The 22,092-nt window shown below is 41.7% G+C and overlaps 1 protein-coding gene across 1 annotated transcript in view; it reads left to right on the top strand.

Moving 5' to 3' along the window:
• Positions 1 to 22,092, top strand: part of DNER (delta/notch like EGF repeat containing) — a 378,787-nt gene that overhangs the window by 207,024 nt on the left and 149,671 nt on the right. The window contains exon 6 of the mRNA XM_027964863.2: positions 18,605 to 18,758. Within this exon, the coding sequence (XP_027820664.2) occupies positions 18,605 to 18,758 (154 nt within the window). The remainder of the gene's footprint in view (positions 1 to 18,604; positions 18,759 to 22,092) is intronic.

The following is a 22,092-nucleotide window of genomic DNA, read 5'->3' as shown; positions in this document are numbered from 1 at the left end:
GAGACAGATGTTATATGCCAAATAAACAAAACTACTAGTTTTACATTTGGGTTTTGGCTCCACTGTGCAGTATGTGGGATCTTCATTCCCTGACCCGGGATCGAACCTGTGCTCCCTGCATTGGAAAGAGAAGTCTTAACCACTGGACTTCCAGGGAAGTTCAAAACTAGTTTTACTTCAGAAGAGGCTGAGAAGCCCTAGAAGACATGTTCATCAGATGACGTAAATGACCTTGAACCTCTTTCTATAGCAAAGGTCTGTTTATGCAGCTCTCAGAGAAGAGAGGAACTGGAGCTCACTCATGGATTTTTATTTTTCCTTTCTAACACAAGCATTCAAAAATTATAATTAGAGAAAATGATTTGAGATTGGCCTCTTCACTGGGAACTGTCATGTATAACAACACTACTAGGTGTATCAGCCTTTATCAGAGCCTGTGCACAGGAAACAGGAAGTGAGATGAAGGTTTTTTCCTAGCACTTATGTGGATCTGTGTTATTTAAGGGCTTCTTGTGACATTCACAATAAACTGTGGAAAATTCTGAAAGAGATGGGAATATCAGACCACCTGACCTGCCTCTTGAGAAACCTATATGCAGGTCAGGAAGCAACAGTTAGAACTGGACATGGAACAACAGACTGGTTCCAAATAGGAAAAGGAGTACGTCATGGCTGTATATTGTCACCCTGCTTATTTAACTTCTATGCAGAGTACATCCTGAGAAACACTGAGCTGGAAGAAGCACAAGCTGGAATCAAGATTGCCAGGAGAAATATAAATAACTTCAGATATGCAGATGACACCACCCTTATGGTAGAAAGTGAAGGGAACTAAAATTCTCTAAATTCACTCTTGATGAAAGTGAAAGAGGAGAGTGGAAAGGTTGGCTTAAAGCTCAACATTCAGAAAACGAAGATCATGGCATCTGGTCCCATCACTTCATGGGAAATAGATGGGGAAACAGTGGAAACAGTGTCAGACTTTATTTTGGGGGGCTCCAAAATCACTGCAGATGGTGACTGCAGCCATGAAATGAAAAGACGCTTACTCCTTGGAAGGAAAGTTATGACCAACCTAGATAGCATATTCAAAAGCAGAGACATTACTTTGCCAACAAAGGTCTGTCTAGTCAAGTCTATGGTTTTTCCAGTAGTCATGTATGGATGTGAGAGTTGGACTGTGAAGAAAGCTGAACGCCAAAGAATTGATGCTTTTGAACTGTGGTGTTGGAGGGGACTCTTGAGAGTCCCTTGGACTGCAAGGAGATCCAACCAGTCCATCCTAAAGGAGATCAGCCCTAGGATTTCTTTGGAAGGAATGATGCTAAAGCTGAAACTACAGTACTTTGGCCACCTCATGTGAAGAGTTGACTCATTGGAAAAGACTCTGATGCTGGGAGGGACTGGGGGCAGGAGGAGAAGGGGACGACAGAAGATGAGATGGCTGGATGGCATCATCGACTCAGTGGACGTAATTTTGAGTGAACTCCGGGAGATCATGATGGACAGGGAGGCCTGGAGTGCTGCAATTCATGGGATCGCAAAGAGTCAGACACGACTGAGCGACTGAACTGAACTGAACTGTCACATGGACATTTCATTACCACCTCCTGATGATGGCAATCCTGAGACTCTAAGGAATTAAGCACTCATTTCTTTTTTTTTTTTTAAAAAAAAAAAAAAAGCCTAAATTCACTATCCTATTGTAAGAGTCATAAATGAATTAGAAAAGAAACTTCAACTATCAAAATGGTTAAAATATATTAACCAGGAAACTTTTGAAAAGAAGATCTGAACAGTATTAGTGTTCTTACATTCAAAATTTATATGCAGATTTTCTCTGATTCAGAACTGGAGAACTACATTATCACCCGAAAGAAATCACTTCTTGAGAATCAATCAGTTCAGTTGCACAGCTGTGTCTGACTCTGCAACGCCATGGACTGCAGCACACCAGGCCTCCCTGGCCATCACCAACACGAGGATCCTGCTCAAACCCATGTCCATCGAGTCAGTGATGCCATCCAACCATCTCATCCTCTGTCGTCCCCTTCTCTTCCCACCTTCAACCCTTCCCAGCATTAGGGTCTTTTCCAATGAGTCAGTTCTTCACATCAGGTTGCCAAAGTATTGATGCTTCAACTTCAGCATCAGTCTTTCCAATGAATATTCAGGACTGATTCCCTTTAGGATGGACTGGTTGGATCTCCTTGCAGTCCAAGGGACTCTCAAGAGTCTTCAACACCACAGTTCAAAGCATCAATTTTTGGTGCTCAGCTTTCTTTATGGTCCAACTCTCACATCCATACATGACTACTGGAAAAACCATAGCTTTGACTAGTTGGACCTTTGTCACCAAAGTGATGTCTCTGCTTTTTAAAACTCTGTCTAGGTTTGTCATAGCTTTTTTTCCAAGGAGCAAGCATCATTTTAATTTTATGGCTGTAGTCACCATCTGCAGTGATTTTGGAGCTCAAGAAAATGAAGTCTGTCACTGTTTCCATTGTATCCCCATCTATTTGCCATGAAGTGATGGGACCAGATGCCATGATCTTCACTGAATGTTGAGTTTTAAGCCACCTTTTTCACTCTCCTTTTTCACTTTCATCAGGAGGGTCTTTAGTTCCTCTTCACTTCCTGCCATAAGGGTAGTATCATCTGCATATCTGAGGTTATTGATATTTCTCTCAGCAACCTTGATTCCAGCTTGTGCTTCATCCAGCCCAGCATTTCGCATGATGTACTCTGCATAGATGTTAAATAAGCAAGGTGGCAATATACAGCCTGGATGAACTCCTTTTTCAATTTGGAACCAGTCCATTGGTCCATGATTCTAACTGTTGCTTCTTGACCTGCATACAGGTTTCTCAGGAGGCAGATAAGGTGGTCTGGTATTCCCATCTCTTGAAGTTTTTTCCACAGTTTGTTGTGATCCACACAGTCAAAGGCTCTAGCATAGTCAATAAAGCAGAAGTAAGTGTTTTTCTGGAACTCTCTTGCTTTTTCTATGATGCAACGGCCATTGGCAATTTGATCTCTGGTTCCTCTGCCTTTTCTAAATCCAGCTTGAATATCTGGAAGTTCTCAGTTCATGTACTGTTGAAGCCTCACTTGGAGAATTTTGAGTATTACTTTGCTAGTATTTGAGATGAGTGCAATTGGGTGGTACTTTGAACATTCTTTGGCATGAGAGGAAAGTAGATCTGAAGGCTGAGGCAAAGAAGAATTCTAGGTTTAATAGAAGAGAAAACAGGTTAAAGTTACAAATGTATAGAGGAAGACTCATGTACTGGCTAAATACAGGAATTGGGAAGTGTGTTGGGTCAGCCATGGTCTGTGAACATAGTAGCCCCTATGGATGGAGTCCAAAGGGAATGGGGATAAACAAGACACAGGGATGGAGGATGGAGAATATTCATGAGAATATTATACATTAATAAAAGCAGTTTGAAGCAAGCAAGATTCACCGTGCCCATGAACTTACTTACCTAATTCTTTTGCCACCCTTGAGTCAGAGCTTTTGATGAACTTCTTCTGGAAATTGTTAGAATCATTCTTTTCTAATTATCCTGGAGAAACACATCTATTAGGTATAACCTGCCTTTTGTTCAGTGTGAAAACCATGAAAGCAGCAAGCATTTAGCGAGATAAGATTTAATTAAAATGAATGATAAGACCTTCCCACCTCTGCTGGTGTTACTTCAGTTTGTGTGAGTGTAAATTCAATAAAGAAAAACATCCATCAGATCAGGGACTCTCTATAAATAAAATCATTGACAATAAAATGAAAAGATTTTCCCCCTGTAATACTGAGGAAATATTTTTAATTAAATGCTGTGGTGTCAGGGATTATATAATCAAGACAGACTTCCTGGAGTTCAGACTGTGATACCAATACTAATAAGATGAATCTAGAGTCCTGCGTGCATTCTTCTTTCAATAGGAGGGCAAGGGGATGAAGAATTGTATTCATCCTCCCTAAAGAAGGCTGAACTGATGATCCTACCAACTCTGCTGTGTTCTACTTTTTCGTTTACCTACAGTCTCTCATTTTGAGTTGGATTGGTGAAAGTGAAAGTCACTCAGTCATGTCTGGCTCTTTGCGACCCCATGGAATTCTCCAGGCCAGAATACTGGAGTGAGTAGTCTCTCCCTTCTCCAGGGCATCTTCCTAAGCTAGAGATCAGACCCAGGCCTCCCACGCTGCAGGTAGATTCTTTACCAGCTGAGCCACAAGGGAAGGGCAAGAATACTGGAGTGGGTAGCCTATCCCTTCTCCAGTGGATCTTCCCGACCCAGGAATCAAACCAGGGTCTCCTGCATTGTGACTGTCCACAAAGGCATGTGAACTATAAAATAATGTATTAAGAGGAAAGTAGATCTGAAGGCTGAGGCAAAGGAGAATTCCAGGTATGGAAGAGTAAACATAGGTTAAAGTTGCAAATGTATAGAGGAAGGCTCAGGTACTGGCTAAAGATGGGAACTGAGAAGTGTGTTGGGTTAGCCATGGTCTGTGAACATAGTAGCCCATTTGTGTGGAGTCCAAAGGGAATGAAGATAAATAGGAGACAGGGATGGAGGATGGAGATGGAGAGAGGAAATATGGAAGAGGGACCACGTGCAAGAGGGATGTGCTAGGAGAGGAGCGTTGAAGCAGGTGCCCACTGGCGGAATTCTTCAGGTCTGTCTCCCCATCTTGGGGTCTTGACTGTCAGATGGTGACAAAGGTCTTGAGAACTCAGCAGTTCATCCCCAAAAGAACAAAAGTTTCTGCTCAGGACTGACCTATGGGTAGACTAGAGCAATCAGACTGTTTGAACAGGCAGGACAGGGGGCTGGGGTTCTCTGTAAGGATCTGCACCCTTTACCTGACCACGTGCAAGTACACCTCCTGCCTGGTCCCCACATCCATTTGAGGGGTTGACCGTCCCTGTCTCCAAGATTTGTGAAGGACTAGTGCAGTCTTGCAGGCTTCCATGAGAGCTCAGTTGGTAAAGAATCTGCCTGCAATGCAGGAGATCTCGGTTTGATTCCTGGATCGGGAAGTTCTGCTGGAGAAGGGATAGGCTACCCACTCCAGTATTCTTGGCCTTCCCTTGTGGCTCAGCTGCCTGCAATGCGGGAGACCTGGGTTCAGTCTCTGGGTTGGGAAGATCCCCTGGAGAAGGGAAAGGCTACCCACTCCAGTATTATGACCTGGAGAATTCCGCGGGATCTATAGTCCATGGGGGTCACAGAGAGTCAGACACACCTGAGCCACTTTCACTTTTTCTTCACTTTCAGTGCAATCTTAATGGAAAAAAAGAGACTGAGGGTTTTGATGAGCTTGGTGGTGGTGGTTTAGTCGTTAAGTTGTGTCTGACTCTTGCGACTTCATGGGCTGTAGCATCCCAGGATCCTCTGTCCATAGGATTTCCAGGGAATCTTCCCAACCCAGGGATTGAACTCCAGTCTCCTGCATTGCAAGTGGATTCTTTACTGCTGAGCCGTAAGGGAAGGTGGCTTTGATGATCTTACCCAAGCCTAATTTCTAGTCTCCATTTGTGTATCCTGGTCCCTGAATCTAGCTTGTTAATTGATTTGTTGATTTTCATCACTTGACTCAAATAGGAACTGAGACTGGGGCCCAGCCCCTCACTCCTCCTGTGTTACCGATACAGTCATTTTATCTGTTAAGTGGCTGTGCTGAACCCTTTCATTATTGGATAAGGGTTCTCTAGTATCCTTTGTGTAACTTTAGATATTACAACAGTTAAATTTTTAAAGCCAGCAACATAAATAATAGAATCTTTGGGTTATAGCGCATCTACTTTCATTTTCTCCTTTTTATTGGCCTGAGGTCCAACAGGAAATCAAGTCATAAATAATGTAAATTTCTTGCCCAAAGTCAAAGAGATGGAAGAACTGGGAATAGCATCTCAGCAGGTTGTGTAGTGTGTTTTTCTTACTACACTACATGGTCATCTGCGGTTCAGTTTGACTGTAGTTTCTTTTATATAGAGGGGAGATCCTGGAACCAGATTTCCTGGGTTCACATTTTAACACTTCAGTTGATTAGCTGGCAGAACTTGGTCCATTTACTCACCGTCTCTGTGCCTCCATTTCCTCAAACGTAAAATTGGAATAACGGTAACAATGAGGGTATATGCATTTTGCAAAGCCCTTAGGATAATGACTGATGTCCTTATAAAAAGAGGAGGTTAGGACATAGACATAAACAGAGGGAGGATCACGTGAAGGCATAGGGAGAGAAGACCGTCTGTAAGCCAAAAAGAGAGATCTTCAAAGAAACCAACCCTATAGACACCTTGGATTTCCCAGGCCCCTGTATTGTGAGAAAATAAATTTCTGTTGTTTAAGCCACCCAGCCTTGCTGCTCTGTTATGGCAGCCCTGCCATTGATACTGCTATCAAAGTAATAGCAAGAACAGGAAAGAAACCCACAAGACGGTTGTTCGCACCCCAGTGTGGCATGGAAGGGGCTTTTCTGATGGCTCAGTGGTAAAGAATCCACCTGCCAATGCAGGAGGCTCGAGTTTGATCCCTGGGTTGGGAAGATCCCCTGGAAAAGGAAATGGCAACCGAGTCCAGCATAGCATCACTCACTGAATGGTCATGAATTTGAGCCAACTCAGGGAGATAGTGGAGGACAGAGGAGCCTGGTGGGCTACAGTCCGTGGGATCGCCAAGAGTCAGACATGACTTAGTGACTGAATAAAATGACATGGAATCACTTGGAGGAGGATAGTGACATTAGAGGCTTATTAGGGATAGTGACTGAAACCCAGGTCCAGCAGATGTAAAAGCTGAAGAGGCCATTGGAGGTCATCCCCTTCAGATTCTCAATGGGCAAAGGCTGCCCTCATCCCTTTTCTCAGAATGTTGTTTGAACCCTGCCCCTCATTGTTTGTAACTCAATTCCTTGCATTTCTCAATATGTTAAATTGTAAAGATCTCTTTGGAAGGAGACCAAATCTGCCTTCCTCTGCCTCTGAGTAGCTGTATGACTTTGAGCAGACGGCTTCCATTCGCCAATCTGTTTCCTCATTTGTGAAATAGAAAAACAATACCCATCCTGCAAGATGGCTGCAAAGATTAAGTGAATCTTTACAGGGTAGTTGGCATATGACGGGAGATTTCTGCAGTAAATGATGATTTTAAACCCTGCCCTGTCCCCATTGACTTTTCATCGTGAGAGAAAGTTATCCCTGGTTTATCATCTTTGCTTTACATTTCAAAACGCAATTCATAGTGAGTTTTCCTGCCCAGGGAACCTGAAGAAGACGTTGGGAAGCTTCTTTATTCTTCAGTGAATCCATCTCATCAATAATTTATACATCAAAATGTCCATTTTATTAAAGCTTTTTCTTTATCATTTTCTTTTGATGTAGCAAGGAAATAACTAGGAGGCTACATTGAATTTTAAAATAAGAAAAGTAGAATGGTGCGTTAATTACTTGTAGGATCAGGTGGATTTGTTTTTCCAGGAAATTCAATAGAAGACGAGTTTTCAATGACATCCATTTTTTAAAAAAAGTCAAACGCTACTTTTGTTAGTGGATTAGAATTTTACAGCAAATAAATACACAGATGTTGGTCAACAGGAGATCAAGGGTGATTACGTGAAAATCTTATGCCTAATGTATGCTGAGAGCACATAAGTTGCAGTGATTTGGTTGGAAATTGTTCTTTTTAAATTTATTTTAATTGGAAGATAATTGATTTATAATGTTGTGGTGGTTTTTGCCATACATCAGCATGAGTCAGTCATAGGTATACATATGTCCCCTCCTGCTTGAACCTCCCTCCCACCTCCCATCTCATCCCACCCCTCTAGGTTGTCTTATAGCACCAGGTTGAGCTTTCTGTGTTATACAGCAGCTTCCCATTAGCCATCTATTTTACATATGGTAATATATATGTTTTCAACATTACTCTCTCTATTCGTCCCATCATCTCCTGTTTCTGCAGTGTCCATAAGTCTGTTCTCTACGTCTGTCCCCTTGTTCCTACCCTGGGAAACTGCTTGTGAACACTTCCATTCTGCCAACCCATATATGCAATTTCAAGAAGAGTCTTCTACAAAATTTCCTGAAAGACATTTACTTTCTTCTCCCTTATGTAATTAAGTAAACTTCAAAGTCTTTTGCAAGGAAAGAGCATGGCTATCTCATTCATTATCATTTCTATTTTTTAGAATTTACTGTTTAAGCCAAAGAAATTAATTCTAGGAATTCATGAATGTCAAGTCTTGAATTCAGTGTTTAGATGATCTGCATGTTTTATTTAAAAAGTAAGCTGCTACATTTGCAATTAATGACCCAAAGAGAAGAGCAATGGTATATTTAAGACTAATGGGAAAATAATAATATTATGAGCTTTAAGCAATGAGAGTACGTTATTTAAATGTGAATAATAAAACAGTAAGACCCAGCCAATGGACCAGAATTTTAAAACTAATTCGTCGCGAGTTTTCCTTTGAGATGGTTCACTGTGTTCCCAGTAAGAAGCAACAGTTCATCTCTATGGCTGGACTCCAGGTGTTCTTATGTGGCCTGGGCTCAGGAAAAGACATTTATAGGGAATTTAACATCCTAAATAGAATTCTCAGATAGTCTCTTAAAATTTTATGTCAGAATAACCATTTCTGTCCCTTGAAATGCTAAATCTGGGTTTAGTAAAAGTCTAAATTTCATATATCTAAAAGAACATGCTAGACTGTCTGACCCTTTAGTTATAGCTCATCTATACTTAATGAAATGAAAATGTGTGCTAGAGCTACCACTTTTTATCAAAGTTTTAGTGTTTGTCAACTATGTGCTTTCAGACCTGAATGACCAGCTGCTCTAGTTCCTCAAGTTGGAATAATAGGTCCTAGGCTTAGAATGGCAAGGATGAGGCTTCTGTGACCTCTACCTCCATAGATTCTGGGTCAGTGCATTTGGGATGATGGACACCTCAGGCTAGAATATGATGCTGCATTGTTCCATGAGTTAGGATTCATCACCTTCCTTGCCTGAAGTCCATTTAGAGCAACATAAGCATTTGATCAAGGAGCTACAGAAAGCCCTTACTGAGGGGATCATCTTCATGGATGATCTCCTTTACTCAGTCAGTTCAGTTCAGTCACTCCACTGTGTCCGACTCTTTGCGACCCCATGGACTGCAGCACGCCAGGCCTCCCCATTTATCACCAACTCCCAGAGTCCACCCAAACTCCTGTCCATTGAGTCAGTGATGCCATCCAACCATATCATCCTCTGTTGTCCCCTTCTGCTCCTGCCCTTAATCTTTCCCAGCATCAGGGTCTTTTCAAATGAGTCAGCTCTTTGCATCAGGTGGCCAAAGTATTGGAGTCTCAGCTTCAACATCAGTCCTTCCAATGAACACTCAGGACTGATCTCCTTTATTTTTTATTTTTATTTTTTTTAGTTTTTTATTTTTAAAATTTTAAAATCTTTAATTCTTACATGCGTTCCCAAACATGAACCCCCTCCCACCTCCCTCCCCATAACATCAGGATGAGCAGTCCAAGGGACTCTCAAGAGTCTTCTCCAGCACCGCAGTTCAAAAGCATCAATTCTTCTGCACTCAGCTTTCTTCACAGTCCAACTCTCACATCCATACATGACTACTGGAAAAACCATAGCCTTGACTAGATGGACCTTTGTTGGCAAAGTAATGTCTCTACTTTTAATATGCTGTCTAGGTTGGTCATAAGTTTCCTTCTGAGGAGTAAGTGTCTTTTAATTTCATGGCTGCAGTCACCATCTGTAGTAAGTTCAGAGCCCCCCAAAATAAAGTCAGCCACTGTTTCCACTGTTTCCCAATCTATTTTCCATGAAGTGATGGGACTGGGTGCCTTGATCTTAGTTTTCTGAATGTTGAGCTTTAAACCAACTTTTTCACTCTCCTCTTTCACTTTCATCAAAAGGCTCTTTAGTTCTTCTTCACTTTCTGCCATAAAGATGATGTCATCTGCATATCTGAGGTTATTGATATTTCTCCTGGCAATCTTGATTCCAGCTTGTGCTTCATCCAGCCCAGCATTTTCTCATGATGTACTCTGCATATAAGTTAAATAAACACAGTGACAATATACAGCCTTGACATACTCCTTTTCCTATTTGGAACCAGTCTGTTGTTCCATGTCCAGTTTTACCTGTTGCTTCCTGACCTGCATATAGATTTCTCAAGAGGCGGGTCAGGTGGTCTGGTATTCCCATCTCTTGATGAATTTTCCACACAGTTTATTGTGATCCACACAGTCAAAGGCTTTGTGGCATGGTCAATAAAGCAGAAATAGATGTTTTCTGAAACTCTCTTGCTTTTTCAATGATCCAGTGGATGTTGGCAATTTGATCTCTGGTTCCTCTGCCTTTTCTAAAACCAGCTTGAACATCTGGAAGTTCACGGTTCATGTACTGCTGAAGCCTGCATTGGAGAGTTTTGAGCATCACTTTACTAGCATGTGAGATGAGTGATGATTGTGCGGTAGTTTGAGCATTCTTTGGCATTGCCTTTCTTTGGGATTGGAATGAAAACTGACCTTTTCCAGTCCTGTGGCCACTGCTGAGTGTTCCAAATTTGCTGGCATATTGAGTGCAGCACTTTCACAACATCATCTTTAAGATTTGAATAGCTCAACTGGAGCTCCTCTATTAACTGGGAGTAAAAAGATTCCAGAGCTTTCCAACCTTAGGAAATAGACCCTACTTGACCTTGCTGTGTATGGAATACTAGTTTAGGAGATCTTCTGAATTTTCAGAGCTCTGTAAGCAGGAATTCCACTCTCCCAGCTGTGACATGGGCTGGGTGTGCCCTACTTATGACCCTGGCATGCTGGGCAAGCTGAGACATGGTCACGCCTTCCCTTGGCATTGGAATGACTGAGCCTCCTTTTTTTTTTTTTAAGACAACTGGGTTGTTCAGAGGGAAATATGTTCTGTCTCGTGATTCCTTTTGTCCTCAGAAGAAGACATGTCAGTCCCTTAGGCCGAGCAGAGCTTTTCCTGCATTTGAATGTGAAATGAATTTCTGGAGGGGGACTTCATATACAGGGACTTGGTGATGTACATGCAGTGTTTTCCACAACATCCCTATGCTAAATGCAATCGCACAGCCCACAGGGAGGAGCTGGACACAGGATGCTGAAATGTGATTCTAGTGTTCAGAGTTTTATCTTTCCTTTCTTGAGATTTAGCCAAACTCTTAATATAAAAACAGCAAATCTTTTATTCTGAAAAATTTCATCATATTTGAAAGTAGAGAAAGCAGTTTGGCAAACCACCATGTCTGCATTGCCTGTTTCAGCAATTATCAACTCATTAGCCCAAGTTTTGACCTTGCAGATGTTCAGACATTTAACTCTGGATTGCCCAGGTGTTGTTTGGAATCAGGCTGGTCCATGACAGAAGTTGAAATTGGCTTTGAGTGTGCATTAGCCAAGAGAGGCTTAAATCATCTCCTTTCCATTATCAGAGCTTTAGCTCTTTTTAAGTTTTGGTTTGGGATTGTCCTCCTAATCCTTTTCAGCATGGCCTTTAGTGTGAAGGTGTGGATGAAGAATGCATAAGTGGCTGTGATTCTATCTTAATAAGACACAAAACCATCAGAAATGGACAAGGGAGTAGATGAAGAGGACCCTTGTACTGCACAGAACTCTTACATAAGTCTACCTTTAAGGAGTGGACTATCAGGTCAGCTTAATTCAATGAACACTCAAATGTCTATCATGTATGCAGACACCAGGGACCTCCAGTTCTGGTGAAGAACTTCGCAAAGTTTCCAATTCCGTCCATAAGTGACTAGGCACTTTTTGTACAAGAGATGCATTCAACCCTCAAGAAGGACGTTTTTACTCTATTTTGATGTATTTGAATAAAGTTTGTGTTATTCTTACAACTGAGGGAAATTAGGACCAGTGAACCAAGAGCACAGTCAATGATGCTGATGGGGAAGACAGCCAGATAGCAAGGAAGGAGGTAGAAAAGCTATAGAAATCTGGAGCTAGAAATCAAATACAGCTGTTGTTGGGGTTATTTTAGAGCAAGGGTGAAGGGTATCCCCACATGGGTCTGTGGTACCCATGGATGATCACGGTGGTGATTGGACAATATGTGAGTGGAATAGGATTTGGAATTGGATGATAGGAATTTAAGCCGTGACCATACACTTACCAGCTGGAACACCTTAAGCAGTTTATCTCATCTTTCTGTCCAGTCTGTTCTCAACTCCTAAAATGGATCTGGGAGGCCCCACCTGGTGGGTGAATATTAAAGGGATTTAATCTTCACATGGTGAAGATTAAAGAGATAATTCACTGTGAGTAAGCTCTAGAACGGAGAAGGCAATGGCAACCCACTCCAGTACTCTTGCCTGGAAAATCCCATGGACGAAGGAGCCTGCTAGGCTGTGGTCCATGGGGTGGCTAAGAGTTGGGCACAACTGAGCGACTTCACTTTCCCTTTTCACTTTCATGCATTGGAGAAGGAAATGGCAACCCACTCCAGTGTTCTTGCCTGGAGAATCCCAGGGACGGGGGAGCCTGGTGGGCTGCCGTCTATGGGGTCGCACAGAGTCGGGGTCGCACAGAGTCGGACACGACTGAAGTGACTTAGCAGCAGCAGCAGCAGCAGCAAACTCTATAAACAATGAGCTTCCGTGTCTAGTTGGCTGGGTGTTCTCTGTTCATACTGATGTTGCTGGGATGACAAAAAGAGATGTGTGTTTTCTATACACTTTAAGGGAGCAAGTGTATAAGAATTGAAAAACTATGACTCTGAAAGAGAGAAATAAAGCTCCTCAAAAAAATTCTCTCGGAGGCTTCCATGGTGGCTCAGTGGTAAAGAATTCACCTACCAACATAAGAGACATGGGTTCGATTTCTGATCTGGGAAGATCTCACATACGGCAGAGCAACTAAACCCAGCTACCACAACCATTGAATCTTTGCTGCAGAGCCCGGGAGCCGCAACTACTGAGCCCACGTGCCTGAACTACTGAAACCCGCCCACCCACCCTAGAGCCCATGCTCCGAAGCAAGAGAAGCCACCACGATGAGAAGCTTGAGCTCGGCAATTGGAGCATAGCCCCCACTCGCCACAACTAGAGAAAAGCTTGAGGGCGGCAACGAAGATCCAGCACAACAAATAAATTAAATAAATAGATAAATGAAAAACCAACTTTGCTCTTGGGACTTCCCTGGTGGTCCAGTGATTGGGACTCTGCTCTTCCACTGAAGAGGGCAAGAGGTCAACCTTTGGCTGGGGAGCTAAACACGCCACAAGTCACATGGTGCAGCCAAAAAAAAAAAAAAAAAAAAACCAGGACACAACTTGGTGCTATCAGAGTGGGTTAAACTTCTCAAGGTTAATAGAATAGTTCACAAATGTCAGTAATTGAATACAGTATTTTTACAACAAATACACTAAAAATAGAGTTTCCTAATAAATATTTATGGCCCCTTATAATTCAAAGTCTTGAGACTATTTTTTTTAAAAATCTTGTTAATATTATAGGAAAGCTCTTTGTTCTTTCCAAATGGACTTTGGGATCCAAGTGGACTTCAGAAGAGATCTAACTTTATGGGCAACGTGGCACAGAATACACAAAGATAGAACTAAAATTTTATGGTCACGAGTATATAAACTGTTGTTAATCTTCTTCCTCATCCATCAATCAAGGTTTAAGAATCAGTTTGGCGCTTTGCTTTGTCAAAAGCTATTGTTTCAACAATTTCTTGACATTTCTGTCAAGCTTCTTGCTTAGAACAAAACACGTGGCTTTCATTTTAGCTTTGAATTCATTCAATTATACTTCATATATATATATATACATATATATACATATATATATATATACATAAATTCAGTCAAATCTAACTCAGAGATATTTGATTTGGGGCTTTCCGTAATTTATTTTCACAAGTGACATATTTTCCGTGGAACATGCCAGATGAATTATATGCAAAATGTATCCCTTGAATGACCAAAGAAATTTATCTGCAAAATGGAATGACTGGATGCAAACCAAATAAATTTTAGAAGACAGCTGCCAAAAATAATGACATGGAGTAATTTATTACAATGCTGAGGCCCAGCTTGGAACTGTGTGCACAGGGTATGCATAGCTTTTACAGTCAAAGGCAGTCACAGCTCTGTGGAGATGCACAAGGGGGTCTGGATAGTCCCCTGCAAATATCAAAGTTGTGCACTGTTGTCCATTTGAGCAAGGACAAGATTTTTCAAAGAAAATAGTTCTATTTTCATTTTAAATTTTGTATTGTTTTATTTTTACTAGTTTATTTATTTATTAACTATTTTATTATTTTTATAGTTGGTTTACAATATTGTGTTAGATTCTGGTATACAGCAGTGATTCAGTTATATGTATATGTATACCTATACATTCTTTTTCATATTTTTTCCATTATGGTTTATTACAAGATATTGAGTATAGTTCCCGGTGCTATACAGGAGGCCCTTTTTGTTGATCTGTTTATATATGGTAGCTTGTATCTGCTAATCCCAAACTCCTAATTTATCCCTTCCCCACCACTTTTTTGTTTGGTGATGTTTGTTTTCTGTGAGTCTGTTTATATTTTGTAAATAAGTTTGTGTTGTGTTTTAGATTCCATATATAAGTGATATCATATGGTAGTTGTCTTTCTTTTTTTGACTTACTTCACTCATTATGATAATCTCTGGGTCCATCCATGTTGCTGCAAATGGTATTGTTTTGTTCTTTTTTATGGCTGAGTAATATTCCATTGCATATATGTACCACATCTTCTTTTTTCCTAAAAAAAAAAAAAGATTTATTTATGTATTTTATTATTTTGCTGTGGCGGGTCTTCATTGCTGCATGTGAGATTTCTCTAATTGTGGTGAGTAAGGGGTAGTCTTTGTTGAGGTGTGCAGACTTCTCATTGCCTCTCTTGTTGTGGAGCACAGGCCCTAGGTCCACATGCTTCAGTAGTTGTGGCTCGAGGACTTAGAGCTCAGGCTCAGTAGCTGCGGTGCACAGGCTTAGTTGCTCCACAGGCTTAGTTGCTCCACAGCCTGGGGGATGTTCTCAGACCAGGGATTAAACTGGTGCCAAAGCAGACTCTTAACCACTGGACCATGAGGGAAGCCCCTGTACCATGTGTTTTCCGATCATCTGTTGATGGACATTTTGCTTGCTTCCGTGTCTGGGCTATTGTAAGCAGTGCTGCAGTGAACACTGAGGTGCATGGATCTTTTTGAATTGGAGCTTCCTACAGATATATGCCCATCAATGGGCTGGCTGGATCATATGGCAACTCTGTTTTTAGTTTTTTGAGGACCCTCCATACTGTTTTCCATAGTGGCTGCATCAATGTACGTTCCTACCAACAGTGTAGAAGGGCTCCCTTTTCTCCATGCTCTCTAGCATTTGTTATTTGTAGGCTTTTTAATGGTGGCCATTCTGACTGGTGTGAGGTGGTACCTTACTGTAATTTTGATTTGCATTTCCCTAATAATTAGCAATGTTGAATATATTTTCATGTGCCTATTGGCCATCTGTAAATAGGTGCCTTTCTCTGGAGAAGTATCTATTTAGGTAGAAGACAGTTCCAGAAAAGGAGTTTTCCTAATTACAAGGCTGCTTTTCTAATAGTCCTTGATGAGCTTTCCTCAGCATGCAACTATTAATAGTCTCTACAAACACACACAAAAGGAAAAAAAAAAAAACTCACAACATCATGAAAAAAACAGGAATCAATTACTGCTAGAATGTAGAGGCAACTTCCATTTGCTACAAGGAGGTGTGAGATGATAGGAATAGAAGGCAGACAATTTATCTTTAACTTAAATAGAAAAAGCTGCTGCTCTTATTTGTTTTGTTCTGGTTCCTAAGATATAATTGAAGAGTGTATCCTTAAACTAAAGAGGACTTGATTTTGTAGTTTGTAAGTATTTGTCACATTCCCTCAACAACAGCAAATTCAACTAACAAAAGAAATACACCTACATAAAATCTGGCTGTTTTGGTTGAGCTTAATGTCATGTTTGTTTGACTTCTTGATTGGTTGCTGAAATCAGAGTTCCATCCACTCCTGGTTTAGCCCCTTGTGACAAAGGGCATCCTTTTATGGTATAAGGGTTTCCCTGGTGGCTCAGATGGTGAAGAAATCACCTGCAGTGTGGGAGACCAGGGTTCTATCCCTGGGTTGGGAAGATCCCCTGGAGAAGGGAATGGCTATCCACTCCAGTATTCTGGCCTGGAAAATTCTATACAGTTCATGGGATCGCAAAGAGTCAGACTCGACTTTCTGAGTCGAGTTGAATGACTTTTATTTTCACTTTTATGGTGTAAACTATGATCTCACCAGGCAAGGGACAGTTTTTCGTAGGAAAGGAGTCTGTGGGGATAGGGCATGTTAGGTGGAAGTCACAGAAGTATAAGTAGAATTCAGTCATAAAATACAAGTAGAATAAAAATACAAGAAGAATTCAGCCATAAAACAGTTTGACTTAAGGACCTCTGTGGACTTTTCTTCTAGGAATATAAGAAGTCAGTAGTAGGGAATTTAAACATTCAGTTCATATACTGATAGGTGAGATAAAAAGTTGATTTTTAAAAATAGAAGCTAAGGGGTGTGTGTGGTCAGTCGTGTTCAACTCTTTGTGATGCCGTGGGCTATAGCCCACCAGTCTCCTCTGTCCATGGAATTTTCCAGGCAAAAATACTGAAGTGGCTGCTCTTTCTACTCCAAGAAGCTAAAATGGCATTTGATAAAATTTGATTGTCATTCCAAGTGTTCTATTTAGTGTTCTATTTACAGTGAATTCTGTAAATTTCCCTTTGAAATCAAAATTATTCTGGATCTGCACTGATGTAACCATGAGGACTAGAGAAGGCAACATCATGATTTGCCAATGTTGTTCCCTTCTTTTGGGGAAGGAGGTTGTTTTATCTAGAAAACCCAAGAGAATCAACTGAAACCTTTGACCTGAATCAACTGAAACCTCTGACTCTGAGAGTCAAGGCGAAGACAGGCACACTAGCATTTATTCATCAGTGATAATCCCTAGCTGATATGATGGGAATTACAAGAAAGCGATGAGTGAGGAAAGAATCTCATTGGCAATAGCTACAAAGAAACCGAACATTCAGGAGTAAATTAATCAAGAGATGGACAAGAAATAGAAAACTTGATTAAGAGACAAAAATCAAAGAGAAGAAAGAGCAACCTTTTTGATTTTTAGGACAGAAGATGTGGTGTAGTGCTTGGTGGGGAAGTGGGTACTGGGGGAGATCCTGAGAGTCTCTATAAGATTAAGGGGCCACCCTCCCCCACCCCACCACACACACACACACACACACACACACACACACACACACACACACACCAATGCCCCTCTTCCACCACCAGGAGAGGGAGGCGGGGCTGGGTGTGGCTGTGGGCGGGGCTCTGAAACACTTGCCTGATGTGGAAAGCTGGAAAAGGTGCTTTGGGCTGGTTTGTTTTTTTTTCAAACTTTGAACTTTTTATTTGGAATTGGGGTGTAGCAATTAACAATACTGTGGTAGTTTCAGGTGAACAGTGAAGGGCCTCAGCCATACATATACATGTATCCATTCTCCCCAATTTTGTTTTGATTTTTTTAAGCAGTAAACTTTATTTATACCATTTTCCTTTGCCTCCTCCCCTCTATTCTTCATGAGAATCTGCAGTCCCATCTACATAGTGTTTGGACCCAGATCTGTGTCTGTTTTAGACACATCACCCTCAGGCCAGCATTAGGAAGACAGCAGGAAGGTTCAGTTTATTGAGATTATACAACTGTCTCAGAAATGAAGCGTCCAGTCAAATTCAGTTCTCTGGGGACTTCCCTGGTGGTCTATTTGTTAAGGGTTCAGACCCTGGAGGGGGAACTAAGATCCCACATGCTGCAGAGCAGCTAAGCCCAGGCACCACCAGGAAAGACCCCGAGTGCTGCAAATAAGACCCAATACAGCCAAATAGGTAAGTAGATACTAAAATTCAGTTTGTTGGGTCTGAGTTATGGTCCTTTACTAATATAACAAACCCAATGAAATAGTTCCTATTATTTTCCCTTACACTCAGTTCATCTACGCGGCTGTACGTTGAAGCTAATTTCCAGGGTGATTCGGTAAATTCTCTCAATGCTCTGGAAAGACAGGTGTAGTAACACATTTGGTGATGATGGGTCCCACATGCTCTCTGTGCTGAAGTCTTTTAGTTGGAGTGACATCTCATTTAATGGCTGTAGCACAACATATGTGCTCTAGCAAAATTGTCATTTCCATATCAGGTCAGCAAAACTTAATTTTTTTGCCTAAAGTAATTATTATTTCCATTTCTGGTTTAGGAAGATTAAAAACCATTGGGATACATATCAATGAAAAGACATGTTTGAAATGCAACTGTAAAGAAATAGACTATTCCTCTGAAAGCTTTGATTTTAGTCAGATCATGGTATAAGTGATATGATAAAAATACTCAGTGTTGGTATAATTATGAAAATGAGAGGTATGTTTGAACTTTGAGTTTCACAGCTAACCACACATTTTAGAGGGCTCAGGTAATATATACTGTATGTTTGTGTTTTAGGCAACATTTTCCTGTAACTGTGATGATCAATACACGGGTACTTTCTGTGAAGAGTTTGATGCCTGCCAGAAGAAACCCTGCCAGAACAATGCCAGCTGTGTTGATGCAAAGGAAAAGCAAGATGGTCGCAACTTCTCCTGTGTCTGCCTTGCTGGTAAGGTTTCCATAGTTCAGAGTTACTGTCTGTCTCTCTGTAGAACAGACACTTATTAATTAACAATGGTCAGGCAATGCATTGTCCAGCTGTTGGACAGGTGCCTCCCAGGTCTCATTTAGTTCCATCAGTCCAGCTTCATGTCATTGGGAATGGAGGAAGGAAGTTGCTTGGGGATAAACATTGTGTCCCTTGGCTGTTTTCCTGACGTTATGATGCTTCTCTCTTAGCATTCTACCATTTCTGTTCTGGGACAATGATATTCCTGGTTGGATGGAGGCCTGGATATTTCAAAGACAGTTCTTCAAATATGTTCTGAGTGTGGGCTGGTGCTGTACTGGCTGATTTTGCTAAGTTACTTAAGAAGAATTTAGGCTAAACTATGCAGGTGGGCAGGTAATGCCACCCAATCCTCTCTTTTGTTTAGCTTTCTGTTGTTCATGTATGTTTTAGTCCAGGCTCCTGGAACATGATCCTGCACAATTGGGCAAGTCTTTAATACTCCCTGGTTAGTATGGGGGAGTCACTGACCCTGCATGAGACTTTCACATCTCAGAACACAAAGGGTAACTTTTAAGAAAGTGCAGTGGACGGTGTGTCCACAGACTTCTGTTCTCTTGCAGTCATCTTATTGACTTACTGCTCAGCCAAATCAGTTATAGACCCTTAAGGAGCAGGAAATGGCATTTTACCAGTGAACATTTTGATATAACTGTTTCTATGCAGCTTAAAAGCAAACACCACATTATTCCTTTTTTAGCATCAATAATGTGTATAACTGACATCATCTTCCCCTTGCCACCTCATCCTCTTGCCAATCTCTGCCACTGGGCAGGGATTCAGGGTGATGTAAGGGCTGGGGATGGAGAGACGGATGGAGTGAAGTGGGAGTTGCGGCGATTAACTGCTCAGTGTAAGGTCCATCAATGCAGAAATTCATAAACAAAGAAGGAAAAGTTCTTCACGCATCTGTCCAAGCTCAAACTTTATAAGGTCATAAGGGTAGGTTAATAGTTTGGTTTATGTTTTCCAGACCAGTGTTTGTGTGTATGTATCTATGTATAAGTATGGGTATTTCCCTTGTAGATCAAATGATTGTCTTTCTGTATGTTGAAAAAGCGATTATAATATACATACTGCTTTACAACTTACTTTTTTCAGTGTTTACCAGTTGATCATAAGTATACTTCCATGTCAGTATATATAGAGTTACCTTATTCATTTTAATAATTCCATCACATGTTTCCTAACATTGTATGTCCAGGCCAAACTGCTGCCTGTATTTGCTGTCTCTGCTTGTATGTTCCAGGCCACCTTAAGCTCAGCCATTCCAAAACTGAGCTCATTCTATTCCCAGCTCCACACAGCTCAGCTTCCGGTGTTCCATCTGTTTCTACGAGCCAGACCTCTACAAGTCACCCTGGGTGCCCCCTACCTCCTGCTCTTCCTGCCTCCGAGTGTTCTCCATCTTTCCCCCTAAAGACTTCTCAAATCACCCCCCTGTCTGCAGCCGCATCGCCACTGCCCCATTGCCACTGCCTTTGCCCCTTGTCTGTGTGACCGAGATAACCTCTCACGTTATCTCTGTCTGCTCTTGTCCATGCTACACGCTGGAGCCAAAGCAACCACCCCGGAGTGAGCCCTGGTTCTCATTATGTCAGTTCCGTGACCCAGACTCTCCCTTCTCCTGGGTGATTATTTTCCACTGCACATCTGATCTGATGTTGTTGCTTTCGACTTAATCCCCTTCTTCCTGGGGCTCTTGGGGTGAAGGCCAGGACCCTCCACCTCATTCTCCTCTGTGATCTGTCGCTCACCCACCTTTCCAGCCCCATCTCGCCCCCCTGCTTCCCTTTCTCAGGGACCAGCCACCTTGGCTTTCATCTCCCTGGGTGCTCGAGCTGCTGCAGGACCTCGTCTGCTTCTTTGTGCCTGGACAGCTCTTCCTGCTGCCTCCCTTTTGCCAGGTTTCTATTTTGGATCTCATTAAATACCCCTTTTCCTTAGGAAGTCTCAGTTGAATGCTTCAATCTAGGTCTCCTGCCCTTTTCCTCTTTTGTAGCTGGGTGTTCCTTTCCTTCACAGCTCTCCCCTGTTTGCAGTGGACGTGTGCACGTGTGATTCTTTGATTTCTGCCTGTCTCCCCACCTGAATCAATCCCATGAGCGCACAACCTGAATTATTTCTGTTCTACATCGTTTCCCACTGTGTCTGACGAGTCCTGAATGCTCAGGCAATGTGTTGATGAAGGTGAATTAATGAAAGGGTATGAACGTGGCCTGATGTTTTAAACCATTCCCCTATTGATGAGTCTTTAAGAGAGTTTGAATTTCTTTGTTGTAAGTGATGCTAGGATGAATCAAAATCCTTCTGTACATAGTCTCAATCAGAACTGGTAGGTGGAGCTTGTCACTGTTTGAACTGAAATGATTTATGTTTGATGTTTGTTTTTTTTTTAATCCAAGTCTGTTCTCAGAGGAGATTTTTCTATTTTTAAAGAATGCAGGTGCACAGAATTGGAATGACCATAATGCTTGGTTTGTGATACTCTCTCTTCTTATCCATAGCATACTTTTATCTATTTACTTAGCTATTTCAATATACAGTAATCAGTGGTGGAACTACCACTATAACCAGAAGTTAGACCTAATAACTAACTATATAGTCTCCTCACCAGCCCATCTCTCGGTCTCTATTTCCCCATCCAAAGTTAACAGTCAACCTGAACCTTGAGTTGATCCTTCCTTTGTCTTCCTTCTTACATGATCTTAATATTTACATGGCTTCCGAGGTGGCACAGTGGTAAAAAAAATCCGCCTGCCAATGCAGGAGATATAGGAGACACGGGTTTGATCCCTGGACTGGAAAGATCCCCTGAAATAGGAAATGGCCACTCCAGTATTCTTGCCCGGAAAATCCCATGGACAGAGGAGCCTGGAGGGCTAGGGTTCATGGGCTCACAAAGAGTTGGATACGACTGAGTATGCACGCTTGCATAAACATTTACATGTTTCCATAGAAAATTTTTATTTTTGTTTTAATGGTTCTTGAATTTATAAAAATGGAATCATGCATGCATCACGTTGTGGTGTCCTGCATGTACTTCTCGGTGCTTGCTTTTTCCACTTAATACCGTGTTGCTAAAATGCACCTATATGAAGCCTTCCTTTGGAAGGCTATGTAAAGTTTCATTGCTCTGTTCTCCTGGGGACAGGCACCAGTCATCACATTCTCGTGTATTTTCTCTGGAATATGTGCCAGGGGTTGTTTGAGGTTGAACCTAGGAGTGGACTTGCTGGAAAATGTGCTTGATCAATTGTGGGAGATCATGCCA

Source organism: Ovis aries, chromosome 2 (genome assembly GCF_016772045.2).
Source record: "Ovis aries strain OAR_USU_Benz2616 breed Rambouillet chromosome 2, ARS-UI_Ramb_v3.0, whole genome shotgun sequence".
Taxonomy (NCBI): Eukaryota; Metazoa; Chordata; class Mammalia; order Artiodactyla; family Bovidae; genus Ovis; species Ovis aries.
The sequence above is the reverse complement of the archived record's forward strand: the minus strand, read 5'-3'. Positions and strand labels throughout refer to the sequence as shown.